General features: G+C 43.4%; 2 protein-coding genes across 2 annotated transcripts in view; one reads left to right on the top strand and one right to left on the bottom strand.

Moving 5' to 3' along the window:
* The window catches only part of CRBN (cereblon), a 13,715-nt gene extending 8,717 nt beyond the window's left edge, over nt 1-4,998 (top strand). Inside the window, exons 9-10 of the mRNA XM_005426650.3 lie at nt 402-533; nt 2,059-4,998. Of these exons, the coding sequence (XP_005426707.3) occupies nt 402-533; nt 2,059-2,242 (316 nt within the window). The 3' untranslated portion in view covers nt 2,243-4,998. The remainder of the gene's footprint in view (nt 1-401; nt 534-2,058) is intronic.
* A 1,516-nt stretch (nt 4,999-6,514) lies between these two features.
* Nucleotides 6,515-11,547, bottom strand: part of TRNT1 (tRNA nucleotidyl transferase 1) — a 7,509-nt gene continuing 2,476 nt past the window's right edge. The window contains exons 2-8 of the mRNA XM_005426649.1: nt 11,512-11,545; nt 10,536-10,729; nt 9,875-10,013; nt 9,544-9,670; nt 9,100-9,293; nt 8,681-8,931; nt 6,515-7,613 (exon numbers count right to left, since the gene is read on the bottom strand). Coding sequence (XP_005426706.1) covers nt 7,365-7,613; nt 8,681-8,931; nt 9,100-9,293; nt 9,544-9,670; nt 9,875-10,013; nt 10,536-10,729; nt 11,512-11,545 — 1,188 coding nt within the window. The 3' untranslated portion in view covers nt 6,515-7,364. The remainder of the gene's footprint in view (nt 7,614-8,680; nt 8,932-9,099; nt 9,294-9,543; nt 9,671-9,874; nt 10,014-10,535; nt 10,730-11,511; nt 11,546-11,547) is intronic.

The raw sequence follows: 11,547 nt of genomic DNA, 5'->3' as shown, positions 1-11,547 counted from the left end.
GTCAATATGATGAACTATCTCCAGAAGGTGCTGAGAAGTTGGTGCAATAAATGAACATTTGTGCTTACTTTTAAAGTTACATTCTCCTTGCTTTTCTTGGAACTTACTGTTTCAAGTAACACACAGGATGAGTCTGTTGTACTTTCCTGCAATTCTAAGCAAATTTGAGCAACGAGATTTTAAATCAGCATCTATTTTCTTTCAGTTTTTAATGCTATAATTCAAGGCACTTTTTTTTTCCCCTATGAAAAATGGGGTTTTTGCTCTCTTGAAATATTTTAAGCTTAGCTGGCAGTTTTTCCTCCCTTTACATTTGCCACCTTTTTTTTTTTGTTTTGTTTTGTTTGTTTTGTTTTAATTTTTTTTCCTTGCATTCTGACAAAATTCCTTGTGTGTTGCAGCTTATCCCTGTGTGGGCCCATGGCAGCCTATGTGAATCCCCATGGATACATCCATGAAACCCTCACTGTTTATAAAGCCTCCAACCTGAGCCTCAGTGGACACCCCTCCACAGAGCACAGCTGGTTCCCTGGGTAAGAGCAGCAACATTTTAATAGAAAATTACCCAAATTGCCTATTTCTGGGAGGGTGGAATAGTAAATATTGAGGTTTTTTGGCACATGTCACCATTTTGCTCATGTGAAAAATAAAGAAGTAAATTTAGACTTATTCAAGATACAGAATAAAATGGAAAAATCACCTAAAATATTGCAGAATTTAATATTTTTTAAATGGAGAAATATTAAGATTTTAAAGCATAGTCTAGAATCTCAACTGTTTAAACCAAGTTGTCTGGAAATTTCTTGGTGTGTAGTTTTGTTTAAGGTCCAACTGTTTTCAGAATTGTTTTCACACAGCTTAAGTGCAAAGGAAAACCAGAATATATAAATGTATTTAGTCCACTGAAATACATTTTTATATCTAAAACCTGAATAAGTGTCACAATAAATTAAAAACTATTAACATTTGTATTTCTCTGATTATATTTGATATTATTTTAATAATAAATAATTAATAAGGAGTCTGTCTCTCTGAGGCAGTAACAGAATTAAGTGTTAAGATGTAAAAGTTTGCCTAATAAATAGCAGGTCTTGCATCCAGGATTTTTTCCCTGGAATATCACAGAGAGAACTGAGCAATGACTTGGAGGATGTCTGGCACTTCTGTCACATGTTTTAACATTCCCTGAAGAAAATCTGAGACTTTTAATATCTGGAGTTAATATTGCTCATCCTTTTGTGTTTTCTCAGCTCTTCTATGATAGCTTTGAAATATTCATGTTCTACCTCATAAAACTGTTACAGAAAATCTCTGCTGCTGTGGGAGGTGCAGCAGTTCCTGTTATTTGAAAAGCAGGGCAAAAATCACTTTCATTGCCATTAAATAATTTACTCTGAGAAGTTTTGTGACCCCTCTTCAGGGCTCTCAGCATTTCTGGGACAATAAAAAGCTTTGGTTGCTTCCTCTCTTTGCAGAGGCAGGAGAGGGCTTTGGAGTGGGGTGTTTGTGGGATTTTTTCGAGCTCTGCAGAGTTTTAAATGGGCACTGGATTCCTGAGGATTCTTGGGAAATCCAGCTGGGGATTGGTATCCAAATGCAGTTTGGGGTTGTTACAAAAATTCAGCTGGGGATTGGTATCCAAATGCAGTTTGGGGTTGTTACCCAAATTTAGCTGGGGATTGGTATCCAAATGCAGTTTGGGGTTGTTACCCAAATTTAGCTGAGGATTGTCACCCAAACTGAGTTGGGGATTGTTACCCAAATGCAGTTTGGGGTTGTTACCCAAATCCACCTGGGGATGGGTACCCAAATGCAGCTGGGGTTTGGTATCCAAGCCCAGTTTGGGGTTGTTACCCAAATCCAGCTGGGGATGGTTGCCCAAACTCAGTTTGGAGATGGGTAACCAAATGGAGCTGGGGATTGGTATCCAAATGCAGTTTGGGGTTCTTACTCAAATTCAGCTGGGGATTGTCACGCAAGCCCAGCTGGGGCTGTTCCCTGCTGTGGCATTCTCCAGGCCCCTTTCCCTCACTGTGCTGGCTGGCTGTGCCCTGGCAGGTACGCCTGGACCATCGCCCAGTGCCGGATCTGCGGGAGCCACATGGGCTGGAAGTTCACGGCCACCAGGAAGGAGCTGTGTCCCCCCAGGTTCTGGGGGCTGACGCGCTCGGCGCTGCTGCCCCGCATGCCCGAGGACGCCGAGGAGTCGGAGCGCGGCCGCTCGCCGCTGCTGTGCCTGTGACACCCCCGGGCCCTGCTCAGGGCTGCTCCTGCCTCCTCAGCCCAGGAACCCATCCCCAGGAGCCAGGCTCAGCCAGCTCCCCGTGCTGCTCCTGCACAGGGGGACAGGAGACACCAGGAGGGAAGGTCGACGTGGGACACTGGGATACCTCTGAGCCATGTGGACACACTTTGGGACTGGACTTGTGGAATTCCCACCTGCAGTGAAGGAAGGAAGGGGGGATGGAAACTAAAACCAAACTAAAATCCCAATGAGCAGAGTCTGATTGCTGCAATGTTCCCGGGATGGTAGATGGCAGTTACCTGCTGTGGAGTGTTGGCCATAACACACTTACACGTGGTTTGCTGAGAATCCCTGTTTCTAACTCTCTGAAGTCCTTCAGGTTTGCTGCTTGTGCTGTGTCTCAGCTTTTTGCTGAATAACCGTGGAAGAGAGAAGCAGCCCGAGCGCTGGAATGTGCAGAAGCTGGAATTGCAGCTGCCTCCCAGGATGGACCCCATGGGGAAGTGTCTGTTCCTTACAAGTTGTCTCATCTGTTTAGTCCATTTGACTTTAGAAGTCTTAAATTTTAAACTGTCGATAAGAAGTGCACAGGTCAGTCCAAGAGGGTAAACAGCATTGTCATGTTCTGTTCAGTGTGCTTCAATCACTTCCCCAAATTATTCCTGGTTAATTTACCAGGGGAGGTGGCCAGGGGATTGGGAAGGACTCTAAAACACCCCACTGAGGTGATTTTTAAGTAGTACTTGTTGTGACAAAGGGAAGGAAAAATCTCTTTTAATTATTTCGTTGTAACTTTAAGATCATAAAGTAAAATTTCACGTTATCAACTTATAAAGAGCAAAAGTTCCCAAATAAAATAGGAATACAGGCAGTGCTTTTTTCTGGGGAGGTTTCTTGGTTTTTTGTTTGGTTTTTGTTTTGTCTGTACTCAACAAATTGGGTGCCAATCTGGGGCAGCTTTTGCCACTGATTTATATATTTTTTTCCTCTCAGAATGCACTTTGGTGATGGCAATGGAGATTTTTTTAGTGCTTGTGCACATAAACACTTGTTTTTCTTGTGAAGCTTTTATCATTCACTCTTCATTTCCTCACAGTGATGTTAAACTAGTCAAGTCTAAGACATGAGCCACTGGTTGCTTGTTCTCTGTCAGGCTCCAGGCAGGTGTAGCAAGGCCAGATCACTTCAGCTGAGGGCCAAGGCCAAGCCTGGCACACCAGGAGCTGATTCCCTTGGCAGTGTGGTACCTCCAGCTGGAAAAACACCCCAAACCATGGACTTGCTGCTGGGTATTTGTCATGCCAGGTATGTAGAGATTAATTGTGTAACTCAGGTTTAGTTCTTTGAAACTTTCTACCTCTGTGCTGCTTCTGTTCTTCTTAGACACCTTTAATTCTGTGCTCAGTTCCATGTGCAGTGCCCTGACTTGGCAGTGAACTGTGGAAAGCAGAATTTGGGATGTGGCTCTGAGCAAACAGAGGGTGATGATGGCTCATTTTCATCCAGAAAACGTTCTGGATGTTGATAATGATTCGTGAGAAGCTTGGAAAGCCAGGCATTGGTGTGAGAGGGAGGCTGGGTGCTCTGTGTTTGTGAATCCACTGGAACCAGGCCTGGCTTTCCCTCACCCAACACAACACATCTGGGCTGTATATTTGGATTATTGTTTTCCCCCTCAGAGTCCCTCCTATCAGTTGCTCCTGTGGCCCTCAGTGGGACTGGGTGGTGACAAGAAATTGGAGAGTGCTGCCAGCACCTTCTGCTGCCTTGGTGTGAGCAGTCACTGGGGGCTGGGAAGGGGAATTTTAAAAGGATTTTCTCAGCTGTCACTGAACTTCTGAAGGTTCAGTTCTTTGGGGTTTTGGCCGAGTCTTTTAGAGTCTCAATTGAAAATGGCAATGTTTGAATCCAGGATAAGCATTTTATGGTGTTTTGTGTATGTAGTCAAATGTAAACTAACATAATTGAGGTAAGTCAGGAGCAAATTAAAGCTAATTAAATTTCATTGTTGATGATGCTGTTCCATGTGCTAAACCTGTGCAGTGCTTGCTATATTGAGTCCATGACACTTCCCAGGTTGAGTCCTGTGGTGGCGAATCCAGTCCTTGCTGGGAGCTGTCAGAGCATCCAGCACTCCAGGGTGTGAGCTGGGGATGGTTCCTTACACTGCTTCATATTTTCCATCCTTTTCTCTGTTTTGAAGAGAAAACTGTTGGTGGGAATTAGGGGAAGATTTGGAACATCATTATGGAAAAATACAGACAGCAACTGCTCAGAGAGCCAATCAAAGGAAACCAGGTTTGGTGAATATTTGCTACATTTACCCCATTGATTGGCTGAGCAGCTTCCTGCAGGAATTAATTAATTAATCCAATGGGCACGACTGAGGGATCACAGGATTTACAGCACAGACTCATTTTGAAGCCATCACTGCAGCATCACCGACACCCCCGATCAGAGCCTGTAACTTTGCAACTTTTCATTTATTTTAGGTTTTGACAAATAGGTAGAACCACTTGTACACTGGGTCTGAAATATTTCAGATGCTCATTTGTTTTTTATTAATGCTCTTTTTGGATGTGCTGCAGTTCATTTGTTCCTCTCTGTCACCTTTAATTGCTCTGTGAACTGCTCCAGGGGTAGCCCAGTCTCTGCTTTAACTCTTCCTTCTCTCTGCCTTTTGGGACAACTTTTCTGACAAATCTTGTGGCTTGCAAATATTTGCAAAGAATAAAATCCGATTTGTTTCAAAACTCACCTGGTTTTGCTGATTTTCTGGGTGGGAAAAGGAAACATTTGGGTTTATGATGAGATTTTGGCTGCAAAAAGTAAAAGTTTCATTTCCAAGTCTGTGCTGGCTCGACTGGCCCAGGGCAGAGAAGGTAAGGAATAGCATGGGAGAGAGGGGGGGTTGTCAGGTAATTAAAACCCATTGTGAGTATAATTTAATTAATGTTATAATCTATTAGAGAACTTTACATGGTCACTTTTTACGTGACCATGTGTGTATCAAACCTCCATTTGCTATTTAAACAACCCATACTCTAAAGAGGAGAGTTTATTTAAACCCAGCATTTTTCCAGATTCCAAGCTGGCACTGCTTGCCTGAAATATGTGATATTTTTTATTTCATGCCTTTCATTTTCCTAGGGGTTATTTTTAGTGGAAGATAAACAGAAATGCTCAATAGAGCAATGGGAAACCTCAGGCAGGGGCTGATGTTTAAAGAGGTGTTGGAACACAGGTGCTCCCTGCACTGAATTCCAAGCAGGGCTGTCCATGAAGGTGCTTGTGGAACAATCTGGTTTTGCTGTTTTGTACCAGGATCCTCTCTGTTATCAGTGAGGGATGGAGGAAATGGAGCTTCTCCTGCTTCTAGTTACCAGCTTGGCCAAATAATCTCCAATTCAACCCATCAGTTTCTATTTACTAATAATTAAACTGGCTTTGAAATTATTGATTTAATACTGCACTATGCACAGCATCTATACTGTGTAGTAAATAATTCTGATTAAAGTCTTTTCAGGCTAATCATTGCCAGCATCAATTTAAATAAATCATTCCTTGCTGTTCATATGCATGATTGGGCTTGTCATCCTTAATCCTGGGGGTCAGAGTTGTGCAAAGGTTCCCTGAGAGCTGAACAATCCTTCAGACGTAAAGCAGAGATTAAATGTGGGGGCAGGATTGGACCCAGGCACACCCAGCCCCTCTCAGGGCTGGCAAACAGCTGGAAATTGAAGCTCAGCACTCATGGGAAGATCTCCCTGCTAAACTTTGTCCAAAGTATCCACTTGGTCCATGTCAATACCATAAATTTCAAGCTTTTCTCCTTAAAAATCCTCTCTCCAAGGGGAGTTGGACCCTGACAGCAATGTTGGGAAAAGTTAGGTGTTGGTATTTTCCACCTCCACAGCCATTGCCCTAAAGCTGCACTGTGGTGAAATCCTGAAAGGACTCTACAGCCCTGAGTTTTGTCACCTCTCTCCCAAGATTTCAGTAGTTCCAGAAATTACACAAAGGAGCCTTCAATTTAATCACCTCATTAAATTAAGCACCATCCTGTTCTTGTGAGACTTGCCTTCCTAACAAACAGCCTTTCCCTCTTCCCTTGCTGGCTCCCACAAATTCCCAGGCTCCTTCAGGATCATTTATTTAAAGGACCAGACATCCCAGGAAAATCAGTTGTGTGAGAGCCCAAAATGCTGATTTTTTCCAGCATTGCTCCAGTGTTGCCATCTAGTGTTGCAAAATGATATCCAAGGAAAATGAAATCCAAAGGATTTTATTTGTTGCCATGGTTCTGTAGGAAAACTTCACCCTGCAACAAGATTTGTACACACAAGAGCTGCTCCCAGAGACTTTTTAACAGCACACCAAAAACCCCAGGGACAGGAAGACATTCCTGAGACCAGGAATAGCTCTGCTCCAAATCCCCCAGTTCCCAAGACAAGGAGCTGGATCTCCCCTTGTTCATGTTAATTAACATTAATAGTTTGTCTCACACATGAAATTGAAAATACAATGTAGAACCTTCACCAGTTTGCTGTGGATTTAGTTACTCAGTGATAAGTTACTGAAAAACTACTGAAAATTCATGATAATCACTCAGCCAAGTCATCCTTTTAACCTAAAAGTAATTCTGGAATTCTGGAAAATAAAAATAGTCCTAGGGAACAGCCTGGTTGTCCATGGAAGGCTGTTGGGAACTGCTGGAGTATTTCAATCTGTTATCCAGCTTTAAGTACAAAAAGAGTTAAGGTAGACCCCATTATTTCCTCACTTTCTCCTAGGCACATAAAAACCCCTCCATGATTTTATCTAGAGTCTTAAACAACCTTTTAGGGGGGATTTTGTTCTGGATATAAAAGGAGAAAAATCTTGCTGTCACCTCTCATGCCCTAAGTCATGATAAAATATCACTAAGAACAGCAAAGAGAGGTTGAGAAGGTGGGATTTGGCAAACCATGTTTTACATTATTACAAAATGCAACCTCTCCTTGCAGAAGTTAGGAAATTGTTAAATGTGACAAATGCTCAGTTGGCTTTGAGAGGCTCAGTTTCCTGGGAGCCCAGTTCCACTCAGCTCAGGGCACAAACAGTTCTGTCATTATTCACTTTACAGCTTCTTCAGGCAGCTCAGCAGTTCCTCTTTATCCATGTGGTACCCACTCTTTTTCCACTCATCCCTCAGCTGCTGCAGTGCTGTCCCAATCTCCTTCCCAGAGGACACCCCCATCTTCCTGAGGTCGTGGCCACTGACAGGGAAGGAGGGCACAGTCCATTCCTGCATTTCCTTCAGAAGCTGCTCCTCTCCTTGGTACTTCAGGAGCTCAAAGATCTTGGAGTTGGTGTTGGCTTCCCTAGACTGGGAGAAAAAAGGAAAAAAAGAGAGGTTTCAGCATGAAACAGCTCCAAGTGTGCTCAGCATTGTGCTATTCCCATTATCCTTGTGAGGCAGGATCTTGGCCAAGCTGGGACTATGGGAGCAAGGCTCTCTTTGGCCTCACAGGTGTTAAAAGTGAGTTTTGCAGGCTCTGGGAGATCCCTGGAGAATCCCTGAATGCCAGCTGGGATCCCTATCCATCACCTTTCCTGAGGGAGACAGGCCTGGCCCTGGGGACTGCTCCTTCCCCTCAGGATCAGCAGAATTCAGCTGGAAATGACCTCATTGTGCTGTGGAAGAACATCCCAGGTTGCCTACGGAACATCACCCAAAATCACTCCAAAAAAACACCCCAAAATTGCCCCAAAAATATCCAAAATCGCCCCCAAATCACCCCAAAAATTGCCCAAAAATCCCCTAAAAATCGCCTGAAAATTGCTGTAAAAATCCCCAAAATCACTCTACAAAACCACCATAAAAATCCCCAAAAATCACCTCAAAAATCACTTAAAAATTGCCCCAAAACCACCCCAAAAATCATGCATAAAATTGCTCAAAAATCACCTAAAAATTGGCCTCAAAAGCACCTAAAAATCGCCTCAAAATTGCTATAAAAATCCCCAAAATCACTCCAAAAATCACCATAAAACTCCCAAAAATCATGCAAAAGAATTGCCGAAAAATCCCCCAAATCACCTAAAAATTCGCCTCAAAATCACCTAGAAAATTGCCTTGGGAAGAACACCAGGAATTGCACTGATTTCCCATCCACCATTCAGAGCTGAATTTCACAGAAAAAAGCCAAATTCTCCTTGAGGTGCAGCTCCTGTTTGATATTCCAGCAGGAGAGCACAGCAAGCAGCCAGTCCCAGGGAAGGTCCCAAGGAAATGAATGGGACATTGTCCAGCCTGACTGACTTTTACATCAGTCCAAAAAGTGCTCCAGAGCTCAGAACTGCTAAAACACAGCAGGTTTGGGTTTGAGGAATGTCTTACAATGAATTCAGCTCCCTGTGAAGCCCCAATGGGGCAATGGGAACTCCACTCACATCCATCAGGAAGTCCTGGTATGGTCTCAGTGGTTCTGGCCCCGAGCCTTTGGTTAATTCCTGCCTGTGCTTCACCAAGAAAAGGCCAAGGTTTTTTTCTTCCTTGGAGATTTTCAGCCTCAGGTCCAGGTTTGTGACATCATCCTTCCCCTTGAACAAGGATGTCAGGACAGTCATGGGTTTTGGAGACAGGTTTTGGATGTTTTTACTGACTCTGGCAAATTCCTCTAAATTCCCACCAAGTGGTAGCCCTAAAACACACAAAAAGTACAAAGAAGTGTTAATAAGAAAAGTGGGTGTTAGCACAGCATAAAAATAAAATCTGGTTTCTGTGTAAACCCAAGTTTGATCTCAATCTGCTACAAAATTCAGTCTGTATGAGATACAGGAGTAGGAAATCAAACTTCATTTCACTTTACCTATGTACTGGGCAATATCCAGCTCATACATAAGCTGAACCAAATGATTGACATGGTTTCCAAGAAGAATTTTTTTCAGTTCCACCCAAATCCTTTCTCCTGATATTCCAGCCAAGCCTTTGGCATTTTCTTTAATTGCTTCCAGTGTAATAGGTTCATGATCTCCAGGTTTCTCTGCAATTCTTCCATAAAATCTGCAAAAAAAAAAACCCTGGATGTTAGATTAGAAAACTTACAATTATTCTTACAATTGTAAGAATAACTAAAAACAAATAAAAGACAATTAAAAATAATTCTTACAATTATACAACTTATTCTACTAACAACCATAAAGTCATTTAGGTTGGGAAGGAAACATGACAACTACAACTCTTTTTACATCACTGGTATCTTTTTGCATGTTTTTATACAGTTTATTTATCAAGGAAAGGCAAAACCTCTTACCTGAAGTATCTCAGGATTCTTAAATAATCTTCTTGTATTCTCTCAGCTGCCTTCCCCACAAATCTGATTTTCTTGTTTTTCAAGTCTTCATAGCCATTAAAGAAATCGTAGAGTGTCCCATCCAAACCTAGAAAAAAAAAAGACAAATAAAATATCAATTTATAAATGTGGTTGACACAGTGAACCACTGTCATCTGGAAATGAGAATTGTGTGATTTGAGCTGGTCTGTCAGATCTTGTCACGTATTTATACACCTTTGACACAGAGACAGAACTCACTGGCAAAACTCAAATCCACTGCTTCATCTACATAAGTGTTTCTCAAATTTACCTAAAAACATGGAGTTGACAGTGAGGTCCCTCCTCTCAGCATCCTTGTGCCAGTCCGTGGTGAACTCCACCTCTGCGTGCCGCCCGTCGGTGACGACATCTATGCGGAGAGTGGTAATTTCAAAATTCTGTTCATGGAGCTGCAAATCCCACAGACACCGTTACTTCAGCACAACCATGACATGAAATCAACTCAAATTAAATGAAATTAAATGCAACAGATGCTCGTCTTTTCAGCCCTGTGTTTGTGTACAGTGGGTGGACACATGCACAGCAACGTGTGCAGGGTTTTCATACAGAGTGGAGAAATAGGAACTTCTGAAAAGAATCCTGACTTTATTTATTTTCTACAGACCCTGTAGAAATCTTCCTGCAGGAGAGGGACTAAGAGCAAGGTAGAGGAAATCAGGAGCAGGAAACATTAGTATCATGTGTGGGCAGCCAACATTATTTTTTCTGGTGATGACACAGCAGCATGAATGGGTTACATGCATTAAAACATGGTAATTACTTGAATTCTACAATAAATTATCAAAAAAAAATCACTCCAGGCTTTGAAGTAGGGGCTCATTTAAACTCTTGCTGTGATACTTTGACAAATAAGGAGCAAATTTTCTACTGGACATCCACAGACAAGTAGAAAAGATCCAAACAAAACCAACCCTGGCAGTGATGGTTCCGTGTTTTTCTCCTTTGTTATTGATCAGACGAACCCCAGCTGCTGTGAACATTTCCTTCATCTCTGCTGGTGTGGCTGTGGTGGCAAAATCGATGTCCTGTGGTGTCACTCCGCTCAGTAAATCCCTCACGGCCCCTCCTGCTATTCTCAGCTCATAGTTCTTCTTCTCAAACAGTTCTGGGAAGGGAAGGAAAACCAAACAGCAATAAACCCATGGCACAATCAGCCATAGGCTGCCTTCTCACAAAATTAAGATCATAGATGTAGGAATAAACACTCAAATGTGCAGGAAGCAGCAAATAACTCACAGCTTCATGCAAAATGCACTAATTCATGGCACAGCTCAGCACCCACAGGTATTTTCCCTGTCATTCTGATTTATTTTTCTGAAGCTTTTTTGAAAACTTAACTATTGGCAGGTCTATAATTGGTCCTGGGCACTCTGGGCTGGGGATCATTTTGAACAGTCAGGGGCTGAAAAAGGGAAATAATTCAGATTATTTGCAGCAGAGAACAGTGAGCCACGAGCCCAAATTTCTCCAGGAACAACAGGGCATCATGGAATCGGTCTACAAAGGGGGAAACGAGCTCTGACATGTCCCTGGAGACTGGCTGAGGCTGTTCGGCCTGGAGAAGGCTATGGGAGCAGAAAAACGCTCGGGGACACTTTTTACCAGGGCAAGGGGGAAGGGAAAAAAGGTGAGGGAGGGTGGGTTCAGGAGTGAGGTTTTCTTGTGAGGGTGGGGAGGGACTGGGCAGGAATTCCCAGAGCAGCTGGGGCTGCCCCTGGATCCCTGGCAGTGCCCAAGGCCAGGCTGGACGCTGGGGCTGATTGGGAGCAGCCTGGGACAGTGGACGGTGTCCTTGCCATGCCAGGGATTGGCTTTAAGGTCCCTCCCAACCCGAACCACCCCCGGGGTTGCACTCAGGGACATTTTCGGGGCTCCCCCCGCACTCACCGGCCACGCTGCGCAGCCCCGGCGTGAAGAGCGCCT

This window comes from Geospiza fortis, unplaced genomic scaffold (genome assembly GCF_000277835.1).
Source record: "Geospiza fortis unplaced genomic scaffold, GeoFor_1.0 scaffold128, whole genome shotgun sequence".
Classification (NCBI taxonomy): Eukaryota; Metazoa; Chordata; class Aves; order Passeriformes; family Thraupidae; genus Geospiza; species Geospiza fortis.
This window is presented reverse-complemented; position numbering and strand designations above follow the sequence as displayed.